The sequence below is a fragment of the Triticum aestivum genome, chromosome 2A (assembly GCF_018294505.1).
Source record: "Triticum aestivum cultivar Chinese Spring chromosome 2A, IWGSC CS RefSeq v2.1, whole genome shotgun sequence".
Lineage (NCBI taxonomy): Eukaryota > Viridiplantae > Streptophyta > Magnoliopsida > Poales > Poaceae > Triticum > Triticum aestivum.
The window spans coordinates 20,102,361-20,124,282 of record NC_057797.1 but is presented as its reverse complement, the minus strand read 5'-3'; the positions used below and the strand labels follow the sequence as shown (position 1 = coordinate 20,124,282).

Genomic DNA, 21,922 nt, shown 5'->3' with positions numbered 1-21,922 from the left:
GGTCAATTATTTGAGAAGGTTCATAGCTAATCTGTCAGGGAAAGTTGATGCATTTACTCCTATCCTTCGGTTAAAAAATGATGCTGATTTCACTTGGGGGGCAAAACAGCAAGAAGCATTTGATATGATCAAGAATTATTTGTGCACTCCTCCGGTGATGAGAGCACCCAAGCATAGGGAACCCTTCAGACTTTACATTGCAGCAGAGGAAGGAGTTATTGGTGCTGTTCTAACTCAAGAGACCGAAGGAAAAGAGCATGCCATCACTTATTTGAGCCGCCGCTTATTGGACGCGGAGACAAGGTATACATTTATTGAGAAATTATGTCTATGCTTATATTATGCTTGCACAAAACTGAGACATTATCTAGTGCCAAGTGCTTGTGTAGTAGCTTGTCAAACCGATGTCATTAAATACATGTTACATAGGCCAATTCTTAGTGGTAGAATTGGCAAGTGGGCTTATGCTTTGATTGAATATGATTTGGCTTATGAATCTCTAAAATCCATGAAAGGCCAAATTGTTGCCAATTTCATTGTTGAACATCGGATTAATGACAAGAATGATGTTGATATGAACATTGTTTCATTAGCACCATGGAGATTATACTTTGATGGTTCAGTTTGTAGCAATGGCCAAGGTGTTGGTATTGTTTATATATCTCCTCATGGTGCTGTTTTTGAAGCCTCATGCCGCTTAGAATATTTTGGCACAAACAATCAAGCCGAATATGAAGCATTGTTATTCGGCCTAGAGATGTTACTTGCTATAGGTGCTACACATATTGAGGCTTATGGTGATTCGTTACTAGTGGTGCAGCAAATATCCAAAGTCTTTCAGTGTTTGGACGAATCACTTAATGTTTATCTTGATAGATGTCTAGATATAATTTCTACTTTGGATTGCTTTAGCATTGCTCATATATCTAGACATGACAATTGGAAAGCAAATGAGTTGGCACAACAAGCATCTGGATACCATGTTGATCATGGCATGTTTCATATTTCTCAAAGTCCGATGTCTTGTCTTACCAGTATAGAAGAGGCCGAACCTGAACTCACTGATTCGGCCATTAACAAAAAATCTAGTGCAGGAGACAATTCCGACTGGAGGAAGCCCATTGTTGATTACTTGTGCAATCCGAGTGAAAGGATGGACAGGGCTGTTCGGCGTATGGCTTTCAAATATACTATGAGGGGTGATGACCTTTATCGCCGAACAGTTGATGATGTTCTTTTAAAGTGCTTGGATGAGGACCAAGCAAGAGTTGCTATGGGAGAAGTACATGAAGGTATTTGTGGCACTCACCAGTGGGCCCCCAAGATGAAATGGTTATTGCGACGTGCTGGGTTTTATTGGCCGACTATGATTAATGATTGCTTCAGATATTATAAAGGGTGTGAAGCTTGTCAAAAGTTTGGTGATATTCAATTGGCTCCTGCTGCTATGTTACATCCTATTATCAAACCGTGGCCTTTCAGGGGTTGGGGTTTAGATTTCATTGGACAAATCCATCCGTCTTCCTCAAAAGGGCATCGGTTCGTATTGGTGGCAACTGATTATTTCACTAAATGGTCTGAAGCAGTACCTCTCAAGAACATGACACATACAGAGGTAATTCAATTCATAGCCGAGCATATTATTCATAGATTCGGTATTCCTCAAACGTTAACTACGGATCAAGGTTCATCTTTCATGTCACACCAAGTCAGAGAGTTTGCCGAATCTTATAACATAAAGTTGCTCAATTCCTCTCCATATTATGCCCAAGCTAATGGACAAGCTGAGTCTAGCAATAAAATTTTAATCAAGCTCATCAAGAAGAAGATTGAGGACAATCCAAGGAGATGGCATGACTTGTTGTCTGAGGCATTATGGGCACATAGAATCTCAAGGCATGGTGCTACGAAAGTGACTCCATATGAGCTAGTATATGGTCAGGAGGCTGTTTTACCAGTGGAAGTAAATTTGAATGCTTTGAGAATAGCCAAACAAAATGACTTATCGGCAATAGACTTCTATAACTTGATGATGGACAACATTGATGAGGTTGCTGATAAACGTTTGGCTGCTTTGAATGCCATAGAGAGAGATAAGTTGAGGGTGGCAAGGGCTTACAATAAAAAAGTTAAGTTGAAGAATTTTCAAGTTGGTGATCTCGTCTGGAAAGTGATTCTGCCGATTGGTTCAAGAGATAGAAAATTCGGGAAGTGGTCTCCAAGTTGGGAAGGTCCTTTTAGGATTACAAGAGTTGTTCCCGGAAATTCATATTTGGTGGAATCAATACAAGGGGCATTGTTACCTCGAGCTCTCAATGGCAAATATTTGAAGAAGTACCACCCAAGTGTGTGGCAGGAAGCCTAAGTAGGCAATGGCCGATATACAATTATCGCCCTTAGCACAAACATGGCCGATACATAATTATCGCCCTGAGAAAAATAAATGGCCGATGGAGTGTTGACATCGTCCTTAGAACAAACATTATGCATATTATTTTTCGGCGTGCAAGCTTTGCCGAAAAACAGGGGGGCATGTGTTGACACCTGATTTTGGCACGATATAGATTGCAATGAAGATGGTCTCGAGTGAATGAGTTTTCAGCATAAAAATATTCACGCCACCGAGTGGAATCACTTTGATGTTTCGGTTATATCCATTCGACTTTATCTTACGGACCGAAATTATATTCCGGGTGGCATAGTTCAATGATTCGAGTGGTTTTTGGCCGATTACGCCCTCAATATGACCTCGGATGAAGGAGCACTCTTAAGAAATTGTCTTCGCCTCGTCGAGGCAATCGATTTTGATATATAAATCATCTTAATCCGAGTTCATATGCAAAAGTTAGAGGCAATATACTGCAGACTGAACCGCAGCGGAAATGTGGCGCGAGGTGCCAGACACTTGTCTGATGGGTTGCGCGAGTAATTCGGCCATCAAGACGGCCTTGAATCGAAAAACCTTCAACAAGGAAAAGTTTCGTCTCGTCGAGCCGATCGATTTTCATATATAATTCGTCTCAATCCGAGGTCGTATGCAACCTGGAGAGACAAATCAAGATCAGCCTATGTTTTCGGTCGAGTGAAAATCTTGCCGTCCGAGTGAAAATTTACCGGTCGAGTGAAAATTACCGGTCGAGTGAAAACCTACCGATCGAATAGAAGGTCGAGTGAAAACCTACCTATCGAGTAGAAAGTCCGAGTGAAAATTTACCGATCGAGTGAAAATTGCCGGTCGAGTAAAAATATTGCCTTCCGAGTGAAAATATGGTCATCCGAGTGAAAATTGTATTCCGAGTGAAACTGAAGATGTGCCCGAAAGGTAATCCAGATGACCTCGGATGGAAAAGTGATCAACACGGAAGTTGTGCGCATCGTCAAAACGGTGAACTTTGGTTTTGGAGTCATTATCATCTGAGATAGTATACAGCCTGTAAGTTCACTATGAGACTCGGATAGTCCAGTCGACTGCAAAGACCGAGTCCGACTGGAAGATAAAGATGATCTCGAAAAGTATTCGAGATGGCCTTATTTGAAAAAGTGATCAACATGAGAGTTGTTCGTATCGTCGAGGCGCACAAGTTTGCTATTTGGGCCGTCTTGATCGGAGATCATATGCAAGCTCGGCGGCCCGCGCAAGGAGGAAGACAGAGTTTGGGCCAGATTCAGACTGAATCCGAGTTGAAATAGAATCAGGACTCTAGGACGTGAATTGATGTAATTTTTTGTAAGGAAAGCCTAGATGAATCCTTTACTTGTACGGGAAGTCCAGCCGCCTCTTATATATGTTAGGGGTGATGGCCGATTGGAACAACACACAATCGAACAAATCAATATACTACTTTTTCATCTACGTTTTATCTCTCCACCGTTTTTCTCTCTCGTTCTTCGCTGTTCTTTGTGTTTGAGAGCTGCGAATCCCGAGGCTCTAGGGGCGAGCGAATCGACCTAGGGCAGCCCATAGCCGCCGCACTCCCTGACGGGGTCCCTCCCGGGGGTGTGGGGTTTTCGGGTCTGCAAAAGCGCCCGTCGACTGTCTTGCGTATCGCGCTGTCGGTCGGGTCTCCTTCGACGTGAGCTGCGGTGCATCACCCCCGGTGTCGAGGGTACACGTGACGTGTTCGTGTGTCGACAGAAATGTCATCATCGGACGACGGAAGTCTCCCGGGGGAGTGCGACTGGTGCCACGACGATCGAGGTCTGTGCGACAGGCCTCACCTGGACGATGATCGACGCTTCAGCATTAAGATCGAGGAGACCTTCGAAGTTGAAATGGTACGCAACGACGACAAGTGTTTTTTTTCATAATTAAGCATGACTTCAACTATTTCAACGTGTAATTTTCATCTTTTACAATTCGAGTATAGTTTATCCCATGCCATGCAAGACGCTATGTCTTGGAGAGGATGGATTTTAAAGACCATGAAAATTTTGAAACGAAGAAAATTCACCTAAGGACCCATCATGATGTGGATTTTGAAGTAAATCTGTATAATGTTGAGAGCGTAACCCATTTTGGTTACAAAAATTGGGAAGCATTTTGCAAGATGTATGGTTTTGATGAGGGTATGCTTGTCACCATGGATCTTGGTGATCCTGAAATCGAGCAAGACAATATGGACATTTGGGTCCTTGTTGATACGCCTCCAGATCTACCACTATGTGAGTTTCTCAAACATAGTTAATTATTAACTAATTTATATTGTTCATTTTAGAATAGTTGACAGCTTATTTCCATTGACAGCTTAGCTTGAAGTATCAAAGAATGTGCAGAAGATGGTAGATAAAACTTACTACACCGATGGCTCTGAGTTAACTTACAAGGAGAAAAATCATCTGGTTGGATTTTGTAATGATGTTGAGAATTACAATATCTACAATCAAACTCCTCAACATTATGGTCAATACGTGCCACTAGTGCACGTGTTGAACTACGGTAACTACTATGGAGATACCCTGGTAAGATTTTTTACTATTACGACATCCGTGCATCTTTTGCATACTTCTATAAAACTAGTACATCATTGCTAACTATGAAGTTATTATTATGTTTTTCAACAGATAATCCCAGAGGATTTTGTGCCTCATCTGATGTATGAGCATGGTCGCCTTGATGTTTTGAACATATATCCAGGTCATCCTACGAATCTCAACTGTCCATACCGGATTTCTAAAATAAGTGGAGACATGCAAATCAAAGAATGGAAAAAATGTATGGACACTCGTAAAGAGGTTCTTGGAGGCAAAAGGAAGCGCAACGCAAGAATTGGAGACAGGATGATCTCCATTCTCCATAATGGAGAGTCAGGGTCTACACTGCTTTATGCTATTTTACCTTAAAAAGGGTATTTAGGTCCTACCTAATACTGATGATCATGCGCTAAGAACAATTAAGTAGGGTTGGTTCGATGACTATGAGGATGATGATCGTATGACTTGTTATTAATAACGAGTAGAAGTTGTATCATGATGATTAATAGGACTTATTATTATGATGATGCATGATGTGAGCATGAAGAGTTATTATATATCAGTGGATGAAATGAGCATGGATTGGATTGAAGTGAAGGCAACATGCATGTGGTGCATGTCGAAAGTAGTACTAATTCAAACTTGATAAAGTTAGGATTAATTAGTATTACTTCCGACATGCACCACATGTTGCCTTCACTTCAATCTAAGACATGTTTAGGCATAGCATAGCGTTGGTATAAACCAAGAACGGAGATATAAGAGAGGACACTTCTCTCTATTAGCTAGCTAATAACAAACTAAATTAACCCCCAAAACCCCTAAACCAGCCCCTTAAAAAAAACCTCAGCTCCAGCCAGTTGCTGACGCGTGGATGCCTATTGGTCTCGGTTGGTGCCACCAACCGGGACCAAAGGCCCTCCTGCCTGGGCTCAGCGCGCAGGCCACGTGGAGGCCCATCTGTCCCGGTTCTGGTTATAACCGGGACTAAAGGGTCAGGGCATTAGTAACGACCCTTTAGTCCCGGTTCAGGAACCGGGACAAAAGGCCCTTACAAACCGGGACAATAGGCCCGTTTTCTACTAGTGCTACTCCGTTAGCTGCCGCTGCTACTCCGGACCCTCCCCCTCCTCCTCCTCCTTCCCTGCTGCTGGTCGTGGAGGATGAGCTGTCAACACTTGCGGCTACCATCACTAGCGCCCACAACATGTTCGGTACTATGTCCGAAAGGTAAAGAAAAATATTCCTTCATTTTTTATTTCAATTGGGCTTCTAGTGTTGAATGCAATGACAAGTGATGTGTTTTTATGTTGAACTGTGTGAATGTAGTGTCGATGATGAAACATTTCTGCAATATTTAAATGTTAAAAATAAATATTTTATCTCTCAAATTTCCATCTCAAGAGTTTCAAACCCAATATGATGATGATGAAGGACGAGGGTTTTGTTGATGCTACTATCCTAGGGGAAGAACTGGAAACCACAGAAATAGTGAAGATATATTGCTATGTATGGATTGGAAGAATTGATGTGTCCGTCGGAACCAAGCAACCAATGAACACATATTGGATGCGGATCACTGAGTTTTTCGATGAACGAAACAAAATTTGATTTGACCAGTCGGCGCTTCTCTTCGCCATCGATGGTCCATAAAATCTGTGGATTTTGTCAAGTCGTCGGCTTGCTTGAAAAATGTCGACCGGATTAACCCAAATGGTTGCAACAATGAAGACAAGGTAATTATTTTCTCTTTCTCAATGATGCTTGCTCTCATTGCAGTATGTAGATTATTTGGTGGTACGATGGGTGCCATGAGAGGTGGTGGCGGCATGAATGCAATGGGAGGTGTGGGTGAGTACATGGATGGCACAAAGCATGGCAATGAAGGAAAATAAGTTAATGATGATCATGGGGCCAATGTTGCAAGCCATGGTGAGGAGAAAGAAAGCATGTGCGGCAATGAAAGTTGAGAGGCTATGTATCTTTATGTTTATGTGCACTTTTGTCTGTGTTGGTCATGCACTATGTTTGTGATTTGCATTAGAATTCGGTATGAGAATTTGAAGTTGAATGTCATATGTTGTTGATTTATGTATGTGGTGATCTTGCATAGTCGTGGTGCAAAAACCATATGTTAAATTTAGCCAAATTCGGTATGAGAATTTGAAGTTGAATGTCATATGGTGCGGCTGCCCTATTTTAGGGCAGCTGTTGGAGCGGTTTGCCTTATTAGGTGCCCTATAGGGTAGTTGTTGTGACAAAAAAAACCCTCCTTTTGGTGCCCTAAACTTTACTCCAACCATAATATGGTGTCTAAAATAGGGCAGCTATTGGAGATATTCTTTAGAGAAAGATAGGGGTATTTTATACTAGTTCACTATATAATGTGATATGTTCTAAACATGGCCTTCATGGCACGTGAAATGATTTTGTACGTCTCTTAGTGATCACTCTAGATCTTTATATGTTTGCTTGTATGTCTTAATGTCACTGCTATTGCCAGTTAACTTCTTATAATGATAGTTTCATGATACATGGCATGCATTTTAGACAAACTTATTGTATACATATGATAAAATAGTGATTGCTAATTTTGGACTATGAGCTTGAGGCTCGGGCCATATTCCACTTGGTTGTGTAAACCAAGGTAATATTCACGCATAACAATAAGGTGATGTCCTCCGGTTTCTACTAACAAGAATTTGACCACCAAATTATCCTTTTCTGATTTGAGAGTTAATCATGTTGCCTAAGACCACTACCATCCCACCACATGATTTGAACTGCAAAAGGAAGGGGATAAGTCTTGTTGCGTATCCATATACTGACAAAACATGAACTGTGTTACAAGAACTACAAATCGTGCTGGCAATTTGGAATATTGATGACTAATAAGACCTTCATTGGTTCGTAGGAATTTTATAGGATTTTTCTTAAGAACCCTTTGGTTTGTAGAAATGGTTTCCAATTTTTTTAGAGGAAGTAGGAATGAACTTTGTATTTCTTTGTAGGATTGTTTCCTATCCATCACATTTCAAAGAAAAAAATAGTAGCTCAGATCGAATGGAAAATCCTTATCCTATGAACAATGAGATATCTTTTTCTATAGAAATTGAGATGTATGTGATCTCATTTTTCTGTTCCTATGATATTCCCATCCTATGAATCAAAGAAGACCTAAGTATAAATAAGTTGTCGCTCACTGTATCTTGTTGAATTTTCCTCATTGCGTGTGATTTATAGTACTAGGATACTATTTTTTCGAAAAGGACTAGGATACTATTAATGTTATTGTTTTTTATATAAGCGAGCTATTGGAAATGGAATGTTTTAGATGTGATGAAACTGCATGCTACAACAGAAAGACACGAAGTGGACCAAGGTTGGGTGATAGGCGGAGATGAGAGAGGTTCGAAGAAGGACTAACAATATGTGCGACAAGAAATAACACCACAACTCATATCTTCTCAAGAATCCATATATTCTTTAGGACTCCACTACAAATCCGATGTCAGATTTTTATCATGGCAAATTAAACATTTTTCATAACAAATTATGTTCCCCGAGGATAGCAATTATAGATGACAAGCAAATTGGCTTTAATTTATTTTATTTTTGTCAGAAAATTGTCGTGCTTGCAAGCAAAACTTGCCATCATCGCGCCAGTATGTATTACCTTAGAAAACATTAGATTTGTCATGCCTAAAAATCTGCCATCAGATTTCTAGTGCCTTCGACCTCTTATTAATGTATAGAGAACTATCTCTCAAGCAAAATTGGATGTATGTGTATTTTGAAACCGAATTATATAATTTATTATTGTTCCATAGAAATGTACGGGCAGCTAGTTTCAAAAATTACAATGTAAATACCTATGAATTTATAACCTTATTTTTCATATATACAACATATATGAAATGTCCTCCCATTTACAACATATATACAACCTCTGTAAACTAATATAAGAGTATTTTTTAGTATTCTAAACGCTCTTATATTAGTTTACGGAGTAAGTATAACATATACTAAAAAAAACAATGCCCTCCCATTTTGTGACGGCCACCGTGCTGTGCTAGCCAAAAAACCCAAATCCAAATATCCAGTCCCCAACTACTGAACAGACAGAGAGGCAGCTTGGTCTGCCCCAGCCGCCTCATCCGCAGATTCTTTCTTTTGCAGGTCTCCTAGTCCACTTATTCGGCTTCGCTTGATTCCTCTGCTTCTCCCCATCCATTCCAACTTAATCATCTTCTGTTTTCCGCCCAAATCTGTGCAGAGCTCTCCTCAATCGGCAGGGGAAGAGCAAGGCCGGCAGCCATGGAGCTGGTGGTGGGAGCTTCGGAGGCGACGATGAAGTCCGTCATGGGCAAGCTGGGCGGCCTCCTCGCCCAGGAGTACACCCTGATTCGGGGCGTCAACGGCGACCTCCAGTACATCAACGACGAGCTGGCCAGCATGCAGTCCTTCCTCCGGGACCTCACCGCCGTCGGCGCCGGCCGAGCCCAGAGCCACGGCCACCGGATGAAGGACTGGATGAAGCAGATCCGCGACATCACCTACGACATCGAGGATTGCATCGACGACTCCGCCCACCGCCTCCACGGCCTCCGCTCCGACATGTGCTGCTACTACTTCGCCAACAGCGTCTACGAGGTCCTCACCTGGTGGCCTCGCCGCGACGTCGCCGCCAAGATCTCCGTCCTCAAGATGCGGGCGCAGCAGATCGGGGAGCGGAGGGAGAGGTACGGGGTCAACAACCCGGAGGCCGCCGGCGGATCTGAGGGTTCCCATGCCGGAAACGGCACCGCTGCCGGATTCGACGCCGCCGACAACCAGGAGGCGAGCCTTGAGCTCGTCGCCATGAAAGATCCGGTGGGGGTGGAGGACCACATGAAAGAGCTGGAGGAGTGGCTGACCAACGACAAGAACACCTCCGGCGTGCTGTATGTTGTCGGGTTCGGAGGGGTGGGGAAGACCACCATTGCCACCGCCCTGTACCGGAAATTTGGGGACCAATTCGACCACCGCGCCATGGTCAACGTGTCTCAGAGCTCCGACATCAACGCTGTCCTCACCAACATCAAGAATCAAGTCATGCCGCAGTCCAGCGGCCAAATGCAGCAAGCCGGCGGAGGCGTACTCGGCCAGCTCAAGCGAGGCACCTCCGCATTGGCGGCCAAGTGCTGCAGCGCCGGCGCCTCAGAGGAAACGCGTGGTGAGACGAAGCTGGACCGGCTCAAGAAAGAGCTCACGGGACACTTTGACAACAGCAGGTATATTGTACACGTCGGATCCTTATTGCTTTCTCTGATTAATGCTTAATGAGCAGAAATCCTGATTCCTGATTATGCTAATGTCAGTTACAATCTGATAATGATAACATGATGTACTTAATTCGTCTTTTTAGTACCCATGACATAGCAAGTGTATATATCATTGGGAGACATGGATTAGTTCTAGTTATGCATTTCATTTCATTCATTGCTCACTAGGAAAAATAAAATTTTTGGCCCATGGAATTTGGCCCTCATTTTTTTCATCCTAAATGTTTGAAACTGACAGTTGGCCCTCAGAGGGGATCCTAAAGCTCCCCTATGTGTATCCAAGTTGTGCAGAGGCCGGGTGTGTACTCGTTGTGTTTATATCCACTTGATGGGACATTATGAGTCAATAAAGAGTGCACTTAACTGAAAAGAGCATACCTTCAGTACCATGACTGTATAGCTTCATGTTTTAGCTGATGAAATTGATGATCACTTGGTGGGAATCCCTGCCTATGCAATTATGTTTCTTCACAACTTTATTCTGCTCCTTTGCCCACATCATTTGATTCTGATAAAAAAAATAGGGATGTAGTACTGTCTTTTAGACATGAATTTTACAACCATTTAGTTCAGATAGAGGAGTTTGTCATTTCTGGTCACTCTCTTTGCTCCGTTTTCTTGAAAACTCAATCTCTGCTCCCACTTTTGGTTTCTTTTCTTGCAGTTACTTGGTCTTGGTTGATGATGTTTGGTCTGCAGCAACGTGCGACCAGATCAGAAAGTCACTTCCTACAAGTAATAAGCGCACTAGAATAATAGTTACTACACGGTTTCAAGCTGTTGCTAAAACACGCAGAGGGGAAGAAGGTGATCATACTCGTAAAGTTTCCCCTCTTGGCGTTGAAGAATCTGAGAGGCTATTTAAGCAGGCCTTCTTTGAATCCAAAGGTAGTGAGGCCTTCTTTGAATCCAAAGGTAGCGAGGTTGATAAGGTTCAAGAGGAAGTTTGGAAGATGTGTGGGGGGCTGCCGTTGGCCATAGTTATCATGGCTGGTCACGTAGCCTGCAACCCAAACAAATCAGCGGCCGAATGGTTGAAGGTCTGCAAATCTCTATTTCCAGAGTCAGGGAAGGATCATGGGAAAGATGGTAGGAGAGACCTTACCCAGGAGGAAGTTGGTAGGATTGTTAGTCATTGCTACAATGACATGCCTGCTGACATCAAGACTTGCTCCCTGTATTTGAGCATATTTCCAAAGGGCCAGAAAATCAGCAGGAAGCGTTTGACAAGGCGATGGATAGCTGAAGCTTTCGTTGCTGAGAAGCAGGGCCTGAGTGTGGAGGACGTTGCAGAGACATATTTCAATCATCTCATAAGAAGGAAGATCATCCGACCAGTTGAGCACAGCAGCAACGGGAAGGTGAAGAAATGCATAGTGCACGACATGGTCCTTGAACACATTGTAGCCAAGGCAAGTGAGGAGAATTTCATCACTGTGATTGGTGGTAACTGGCTTATGCAGCTACCTAGCAGCAAGGTCCGCCGGCTGTCCCTCCAAGAAAGCGATTCCAAACGTGCAAATGATACAGAGAAGATGAACCTGTCACATGTCCGGTCACTGACCATGTTTGGGAGTTTGAACCAACTGCCTTCCCATTCATTCAAGTTTGGAATTGTACAAGTCCTGGATCTTGAAGGCTGCATGGGTTTCAAAGCGCATCATACAGAGGAGATATGCAAAATGCTTCTTCTCAAGTATCTCAGCCTCCGAAGAAGTGACACTAAACAACTTCCAAAAGCGATTGGAAAGCTTGAGAACCTTGAGACTCTCGACATTAGAGAGATAAGTGTTGTTGAGTTGCCTAAAACCGTATGCCAGCTTGAACGGCTGGTGAACATACTTGGTGGGGATAAAATAACAAGAAGGGCATTGAAGCTTCCTCAAGAGTTGAATAAGAAGAAGAAAATGAAGGGCTTGCGCATACTGTCAGGGATTGAGATTGTTGGGGGATTGGCAGACCTTCATCATCTGACTGAGCTGAGGAAGCTTGCCATCTACAAGCTCAGCACCATGAGTGACGATCCGAGTTTCAAAGATTTAAGCTCCTCTATCGAGTACCTGGGGGGCTACTCTCTGAACACCCTCATAATTGATGACGAGTCATCCAAGTTTATCAATTCACTGGATGACCTGTCATCACCACCAAAGTTCCTTGTTGCCCTTGAGTTATCTGGCAAGATGGTTCAGCTCCCCAGCTGGATCACACAACTCAGTGCTCTCACCAAGCTAACCCTTTCAGTAACAGCTCTCCGGACAGATAACCTGCTGCTCCTTAGCAATCTAGATGCACTGTTCTCCCTCACATTCTCATTCAGGGCAGAAAAGCAGGATTCGGAGACACTGACCATTCTGGCAGAAAACAAGCTGTCCTCTGATGGGGAGATCACAATTCCAGATGCTGGTTTTAAGAGCCTTAGGCTTCTTCGCTTCTTTGCTCCTCTCTTGCCAGTACTGACCTTTTCGAAGAATGCCATGCCAGAGCTGGAGAGGCTTGAGCTACGGTTCAGCATGCTGGAGGGGCTTTATGGCGTGGAAAACCTTGCGGGACTCAAGGTGGTGCACCTGACGTTGAAGGACAAAGACGGTGAATATATGACGAAAGAGGTGCAGCGCGAGGTGGAGACATCAGTGAAGAGGAGGACCGATGGCAAGGCACCCAAGATAATCCTCGATCAATGACTAATCCAAAGCACAACTCAGATATTTTCATGCTACTGCTGCTTTACTCTCTCGAAGAAGCAAGGCTGATACTGTGAAAAAAAGGATGATGCTTCATCCAGGTACGTTGTATGAATACCTAAATGTTCTCTCGGTCTTGTTTGTGTGTGCGTGCGCACTGCCAAATTTGATAATCAGTTACCGAGATCTTGTAGTTCTCTTCGACGCAAATGTCGTTGTAAATTTCATTCAAGACGATGGACATGTATTTATGTGTACTCATCTCTGGACATCTTGTACCAGAATCGTTAAATTGTTCAACATGTTCTAATCTAACGAAGATATGAGAGAATTATTTGTCCATGGTTTCTGTATTTTGTTAAATTATTTGTTCGAACAGACAGCTTGGCATGACTATGCTTCCATACTCTTATGTGCTGGCCACTGTGCCTAGTGTGATCGGATATTCATTGCGTAGCATGGCAGCCTCATCTTTTTTCTTTTGTATAAGAAAGAAAAAGGGAAAGTTGCGAAAGTGCCTTTCTGCTCCCGAGCTCATTTGAGCTCGGTGAACAGTAAAACCGAAAACAATTCAAAAAAAAAATTCAAAAAATTCCAAATTTTTTTTTGGGAGAAACATTGACAAAAGTTCTAAGTGCTTGCAAAAATTCATCATGAAATCACATTCCTGTAAGGCGCAGAAAAAACAACAAATTCAGTGCTCCAAAATGCTTTCGAAAGTAGCTTTTTCAGAGTACTGATTTTGTTTTTTTTTTCACGCCTTCTAGAAATGTGATTTCATGACGAATTTTTGCAAGCACTTAGAACTTTTGTCAATGTTTCTCCAAAAAAAAGTTTGGATTTTTTTGAATTTTTTTTATTTAGTTTTGATTTTACTGTTCACCCGAGCTCATTTGAGCTCGGGTGCAGAAACTCCACGTCCGGAAAGTTGTGGCTACTCTCGGGTGTAGGTACACCCGAGTTTGCAAAACTTTGAAAAATGTGATAAAGCAAGGTCAAAAAATCTGAAATCTTGAGACAACAAGCTTCATCAAGTGTTTGAACTTTTTGCAAAACTTCAGCTAAAAACAACATCCGAGGAGCTCTCACCAAAAAAAAAAATCAATGCTCAAACTTAGAACATTGATTTTGTTTTTTTGCCGAGAGCTCCTCTGATGTTATTTTTCGCTGAATTTTTGCAAAAAGCTTGAACATTTGATGAAGTTTCATGTCCCAAAATTGCAGATTTTTTTGACATTGTTTTATCATGTTTTTTTTTCAAACTCGGGTGTACCTACACCTGAGAGTAGAAAAGCTGGTCCCAAAGAAAAAACCGGAAATGCTTGGCATTAGCCGACTGATAATGCCACGTGCTTCCTCCGCCTTGGTGGCCGTCGGATGTGTTGTTGATTGGACGGCTCGGAAGCAACCTCTTTCCATAGTCTAGGTTTTGTAATTGGGCCACTGTTGCAATCTTCCCAACTGCAACCGGTCTGTTACAAACCGACAAAGGGAGGGTCTGGATCCCTCAACAGTAGGAATCAGACGGAGAAGGCGAGGGGAAGGCCGGTGAGGTGGATGAGGTGCGGTCGTGCGGGGGAGCTGACGATGTCATGGTTTTTAGAGCTCGGTTTGGCGCCATGGAAGAGCCGGAGGACGGTGCTGGCTCGAGAGTGAAGGAGAGCGGGCGGCGGTGAGGCGAAGCAGGCTCACCGGCTTCGGTGATCCGATGCGGATCTAGACGAGGCAGAGGGTTGGGACGGGCAGCGCTGAAGCGGATGCTCAGCGACTACTCTGACATGTCTGGCCAGAGGGTAGGAAGGACTGGAATGAGGCGACCCCGGGTGCGTGCCATCGATTGCCGCTGGTACTCACCGGAATCGACCGGCGTAGGTGGTGGCGGGGAGAGGGAAGATGTGTTTTTTTTTTCAACAAGGGTCTTGTTGCGAGATGCATTTGCAATGACGATTCTGTTGCAATATCCAAATCACACAATAAGCATATCTGACGGATTGCGACTCGGCCGATCTTCCCCGAAGAAACAAAAAGAAGAAAATATATGAAAGCGTGTAGCTCACCTACTTTATTCATACGGAAAAAAGGAAAAGAATATGCAACACGGAAATATGGATACGTGATGTGGATCGATATCCACTCGGGCGGGCGGGCAAGCCAGGTGTGATGTCTGATATGGATTGGCATTTTGACATTCAAAACTTGACGTGGATTGGCATTCATCAGCCTCCGAGGAAGAAAGAAGGAAGGAGATCAGAGAAAAGAGATTCGGTCGGCGGTTGGGCAGTCGTCCTCGCCTGTCAGCGTTCGGCCTGCTGCCCAACCGTACAGGAAGATCAGTGGCGAATTGACGAACGCAGTGGAGTAACTTTTTGTTACCATGTGACACATGTGGTAAACAATTCAAACCATTTCTCTTAAAAATAAAAAAAATCTTTTTGTTTGAACGGCACAATGGAAGACTCAAGCGGGTATACCACGAGGAATTGATTGATGCGAAGCGAAGGATGCGGACGCGCGCGTGCCCGTCGTCTTCATCCCGCATTGAGTACTCGACACGGAGAACGATCGATCATGGGGCAGAAGAGGTGGAGCCGCAAGCCTAGACGGGCAGGCACCTACCTCGGCGAGTATAGATAAATACAAGCTACGCGATGCCCCACACATACTCCCTCTATTTTTGCCTCCGCCTGCCTCCATCGCTACCGCTTCGCTGCTCCTCCTCCTCGTCCTCCTCCCTCAGGTACGGCCGCGGTCCACCCTCCTTCTCCTCCTAACCTTCTCTACCAAATGGAATGGCTCCCTCTCCTCTCCCTGGAAGGTTGCAAGAATGGAAGGATCAATTGTCTTCTTCCTACGGAGCGCTTCCCTACTCCCTTCACTTTGCGTGAAACAATAGGAATTTCTTTGAACTGCGTATGTATTTTTATTATTTCCATATAAGTGGGAGTAGGAATTTCTTTACGCGTCCTTCTCGTGATCTTATCTCCTTATTTATTTGCTTTGCCTTTCCGTACGCGAGTACCTATCTACTTATTTACTACCTCTTCTGTAATTAAATGTAAGACGTTTTAACAGTTCAAAGAGATAATAGCATACAAGGGCATATTAAGAAGACGCTTTTGCTCTATTCGCTAATTAAGAAGAAGATAATTATCCAATTAATTAGCAGAAAATCAGGAGAATCCGGTACATCACGCCAACAAAACACGTGGCACCCAACCGACCTGGCTACCCGCAAAGACCCACATATCATTGAAGAGAGAAACTCCTTCCAGGTTGCTAGTAACTGACACCATAGTCACTTCTCCCTGATCAAGTAACTCTTACTTCACCACAGATGACCAACCAAGAGTCTTCATTGTGATTCACTTGCAGCTCCCCCTTCACAACCACACAACAAGCAGACGCAAAGACGAACCCAGGGAAGCGACAGGCGGGTGACAAAGTAGAACTTGTCATGACCCCATCTCTTATAAACATCATCATTGCCGCATGAGTCGCAACACCAACCACTTGCATCACTAGTCGAGCACCCGCCAACTATGATGCAGTGCATGTCTGGCTTTAGGATAATATGACCGAAGGGGACCAATTCTTCAAGACGATGTCCCAAGGAGGGAAGGCACACGGGAGCAATGCCGTTGCTTGACTCTGCAACATGGCCTTAGGCTTTCAGCATGGTAATAGCATAGTCTCTCTGCCCCCTTCATCGTAAGTAGCTCAATTTGGGTCTTTGTAAACAATCAAAAGTAAATGTTTGTTGACCTTCTAAAAGCTATCGCCTAAAGAGTCATATTCCTATCTAGTCTACACTAACTTCTTCATAGGCATTGTGCTAGGTCCGTAGTTTCTTGTTTTGAAGAAGAAAAGTCTAAAAAAAGCCTAAATGAGTCATATACCTATCTAGTCTACATTCGATAATCTTCATAGGCACTGCACTAGGTCGGTAGATTATTGATTTTACTTTTCTTTTTCTAATTGAGTAGCTCGATAGGACTCCTCGTAACTCGAAAAGGTTGTTTTCCCCTACAACCCCTACCCCTCAAGGCGGTACTGCTCATCGGCAAATACAAATGTCTCAATCCGACTTGAGTCCCACCTACAAAATTGATCCATCAACGTCGTTTTCCATAGTGCCAAAGACGTACCATGGGTGGACACTATCGGAGAGCTCCACAACGGCCCCCAAAGAGGAAGAATAACACCCACGACCTTTACCCGGAACAACCGGCCTCCTCACAGACATGCGGCCGACTAAATTAGGGAAGCCGATCGCAGACCCCCACCACGTTGGATGTGCCCAGCACCATGTCGGCGCCACTACCCCACCGCCAATAAGACAACAAGTCAGATATGTTGCCCTACCATAGTCACACCAATGGCCCGAGGCCACCCCGAGCAAGGATGACCCCACCATGCCAAACATACATGCGAATGAAAGAGCAGCCAATAGCCGAGTAACACAAACTAAGAGAGGAGCATTGTCGGCCACCCGATTGCTCCACTACCAGCTGGGGGTTGGAGGCCGAAGCACACACGCACGCTGATCCAACCGCAGAGGCGGGCACCGGAAACACCATCTTGCTAGAGATGGTGCCAAAGGAGCTGCTGGCAAGATGCTAACTAGATCACACAATGGAGGAGCCTCCCTCTCCGTGAGTATGTCCCGAGAGTGATGCGCGAACAAGCACCCCCACCCTACCCCCGCCGCTGTCTGCCGAACAGGCTTAGCCCCCTGACGTCCTTTGACGACAGTGAGGGAGGAGGTAGGGGCGGGATAGTGGCACAAGGGTTCCGCCTCCCTCAAGAGCGATGTGAGCTTGGGGAAGGAGGGAGGAGACTCTTTACAGTTCTCATGATGGTTTGATGCTAAAACCAAATGGGGTGTCTATGCATAGTATCAACAGAAAACTCTAGATATACCTTGCATCCGAACCCGCCTATTCTTTTTTCCTTCATAAGAGGTTCATGTTTCTAAGTTTAACATACATTTACCCAGGGGGGGGCCTACAAATATTTCACTAAGTTCATATTATTTCCTAGCAAAAATGGACTTTATCTGCTGACCGAGTCAACACTTGTTGCCTTACCAAAGATTTTATTTGGGAAGCCAATAAGATGTAGGGCAGTTGAGGCGGTCTTTAGGGGATAACGGTGGAAAAAACTAGAGATGTGAGAGGAAAAATATCAAAACAGGGCGAAGCGGTATAAGGCTGAATCCATAGAGAACTGCTCCACCTAGATAAATCACCACTTCTTTCCCTCGATCTTATTGGAATTATTTTCGTAATTGATACCAGAACACTACCACTTATAGCTAGACCGTGCGTAATTGATGTCGTCTTGATATTAATATATTTTTCTCTATCAAAAAAATCAGCACATACACACACAGATATATATATATGGTTTCTAACCAAGGGAGAATCATCAACAATTGTTATTACCATACTATTATTTCGCAGCCTGGAACCAGCACCTGTACAGGACCACTCCTTTTTTCAATAAAGGGCACATTTATTAGTTTATAATGTAACATTGTTAGGATATTGAGAAAAATGAGTAAACATCCGCCTCTGCATGACTAGGATGCACACGGTCAACCTCACACTGGTGCAGAAATGCCTAACTATGGCATGGCAAAAAATGCCTTGCTGGCGTGGGAGCCAAACACCACTAATATGGTGTCATTGTTAAAAAATAGTGGTGACGCTGGAGCTCACGTCATCAGTATTTGACATGTTGATGGCATGCCATGTGGCTGACGCCATCACTATAATTTCTCGCATAGGGACGTATAATGTAATTTGCATGTCACCAACATTTTGTGCTGGCAATTTTTTGTCCCCAGGATATAACATTTTGCATCCACAGTGAAGCGGCACATATGAAACAATACACAGTAGAACAACAATAATTTAACTGATGGAAAAAACAAGTAATTATATAGAACAATACCAGTTAATAACTGGCAATCTCACAAAACACTAGCTAGGTAGGCATGGTCAAACATGCATGCATACATCTCATGGCGAACTAATAGTTAATAAGCAATTTACTTAAGAGACTAAGTAGCATCGATGGCCCAGCCACACACATAATTTTAAATGAGGTTGATTATCATCATCATCCTTAAGTCATCGCGCAATGTGTTCCTGATAGTGATTAAGACGGTCTGTCCAACATGGAGATCCTTGCTAACAAGAAAGTTGTCCACCCCACCGAGCTTAAGATAGTGCGACCGTACATGTCCACTTCCTACGCACAGGTGGGGACAGATCCCCTTGGGGACAGAGCCACAACTGACAGATAGCCTCCTAGGCAGTTTTTGAAGAAAAAACATATCAATTATGTAGCCTCGCACATACTCTCACAAGCATATCATACAAATTTCCCTACATTGTGATAAATGAGCAAGTCATGCATAATTATAAAAAAAGCATACACTTCAATTCACATATATCATCGGATTCTGCACCAAGCATATCATCGGATTCTACACTAAACATATCATCTGATTCTACACTAATATAAGCATATCATGGAATTTCTACAATGAGCATATCATCAAATTACCACACTAAGCATATCATCAAATTACTACACTAAATAACATACCATGACATGGCGGGTAACATTCGTCCTTGTCAGACGGGTCATGAATGGCACCCCGACATATATAGGCATCACGTGGCGGAAGTATGCACCAGAGGTTGCCCATCTCCTCCTCATTCTTTGGGCATAGAGGGCTTCATCAAGTGGGTCCTCATTATCTTCATCCATGTTAAGATAGATAACAGCCAGCCTAGGGCTTCGTCCTCTGAAGGAGAAACTGGTCAATTCACCCCTAGTGAGACACATGTGGACGATGAATGTAAGAAAAAAACCATCTCCTCTTGTCTAGGACATCTTTCGTCCCTTTTGGACCTCCAAAGTGTAGGGTCCCCAGGAGCCTCGAAGATCACAGTGTCTCCCGTCAGCTCATTGAATTCCAGCCTCACATTGCATGGGACGATCTACGTAAGAAAAAACACACATAATGCATAATGATAATAGCAATAAAATCAAAATAAATAATTGTTAGAAGGTTTATATAATTTGTTAACGCTGCAGGAACAAAACTCGGCTGGAATTAGATTCCCAACAACATGCGAGTTGCAAGGCTGCTGGCGAACCTTGACTTGCACAATCGACATGGTGGTGATGACACCATTTTCCTATTAGTGAAGATAATTAATGGCTAAGTAGACTACTAAATTTGTACACTAAATTCACTATCAAAAAATCGGATTGTACACATAATCATTCCATGGATTCTATACACTACTAAATTTCTACCAATTATGGATTCTACACTAAAAGAACTTACACTACTAAAATTCTACACTAAAACGATGATTTTGTGTTGACTTGCAAAGTTGGCATAGTGGTGATGGTGGTGACATTCTACAAAAGCATTCATCAAAAAAGCATTAATTCATCGGATTCTACTACTAAATCAACACAAAAGACTAGCATCCAATTCTACACTAAAACATATACAACACAACAAAAAATTCAACCCTAAGTACAAAATCGGTTTCTATACTAATAAATCAAATTATACTAAGTATAATCGGATTAAACACTAAGTACATAATCAAATTATACTACAACTAATCTGAGTACAAAATTGGTTCATGGACGTCCATGGATTCAATCTTAAGTACCAAATCAAATTATACTACTACTAATCTAATTCTACCAATCAAAATTCAACCCTAAGTACAAAATTGGTTCATGGACGTCCATGGTTTCAACCCTAAGTACAAAATCAAATTATACTACTACTAATCTAATTCTACACGAACTTTCATGGATTCCAATCGAATTATAATACGGCGGAAGCGAGCGGAGACAAGCGATGAGGCCCGGAGGGGGAGAGAAGATGTGCGAGGGGAAGGGATCTAACCTGCAGGTCCGGTGGTGGCGAGCGGCGAGGCCGGGAGTGGCGGCGGCAACGTTGGTCGAAAGGTGGGGTGAAAAAGATATGGGTGAATCGGATCAGAATGAGTTAGTTTTTTTAATAAGGGGGTAGATAGTGGACTAGTGCTGGCGTTGGCCTAATAGGCCACACCATAATAATGTGCAGCCCACTGGAAAAAAATCATGAAACATATACGACGTGAAAAAAAATACAACACCAGCAATAAGCCCATAACGATGGCGTACCAATATGCCAACACCGCCACTATTTGAAAAAAATAGTGTTGGATTGGTTCAAATTAGCGTGCCACCAGCTAAAGTTGAGGCTAGCCATTTCTCTACTAGTGCCAAATAAACATCGACAGAAGAAAATTATAAAATGTTGAAACCATGCATCACGCGAGGGGGGGAGAATGACCTATCTGTAGACTATGATGCCACCCATGTGGGGGTAAAACCATCTGTTGTCGCTTGTTTTGATCACGTACACACTGTTGTAAACAACGATCGATGCTCTTGTCATTGTAGTGTAGACCACAAACGGTGCCAATGTGTACACTGGTAGATAATCTACAATTGAAATGAACTTTTACTTTAAAAAATCATTTCATTTCTACACAACTAAAGCGACAACAATAAGACATACACTCTCACCCTAATAAGCATACTAAACTTGCATGGAATAGCATCTAGCAAGCGATCATACATATTGGAAACACCGCATATACGTTTGATGCTACTTGCATGATTGACCATGTAGCACATGCAAAAGAGCAATGAAAGAAAAGGTGTTTAATTATCCCATCAATATGACAAAACTACACTTCTTGATTCCTTGCCAATTGCAGCGAGCAAGGTTGTGCATTGTCAGGACCATGCCTTAATGAATATACGACATATTTTTTCTAACTTTGAATGGTATCTCCGACTTCCATATTATTTTAATCATTGTCTACTGACACCTCAAAGTGTGTGTCACAGTAT

The 21,922-nt window shown here is 43.2% G+C and overlaps 1 protein-coding gene across 2 annotated transcripts; it reads left to right on the top strand.

Moving 5' to 3' along the window:
• The first annotated feature begins 9,027 nt into the window (after positions 1-9,027).
• On the top strand, positions 9,028-13,318 carry LOC123187098 (disease resistance protein Pik-2). 2 transcript variants are annotated; one of them, XM_044598869.1, is made up of 3 exons: positions 9,028-9,150; positions 9,248-10,244; positions 10,960-13,318. In XM_044598869.1, the coding sequence occupies exons 2-3, from the start codon at positions 9,289-9,291 to the stop codon at positions 12,974-12,976; spliced, it is 2,973 nt and encodes a 990-aa protein (XP_044454804.1). In that variant the 5' UTR covers positions 9,028-9,150; positions 9,248-9,288; the 3' UTR covers positions 12,977-13,318. The 2 variants fall into 2 exon arrangements, with proteins under 2 accessions (XP_044454804.1, XP_044454806.1); XM_044598871.1 differs by having other exon boundaries at positions 9,128-10,244.
• The last annotated feature ends 8,604 nt before the right edge of the window (positions 13,319-21,922 follow it).

Excerpts from the sequence above, each read along its gene's own strand:
- LOC123187098 (XM_044598869.1), top strand. The coding sequence starts at position 9,289 with ATGGAGCTGGTGGTGGGAGCTTCGGAGGCGACGATGAAGTCCGTCATG. Across the intron at positions 10,245-10,959 it reads GGACACTTTGACAACAGCAG|TTACTTGGTCTTGGTTGATG; the intron begins GTATATTGTACA and ends CTTTTCTTGCAG.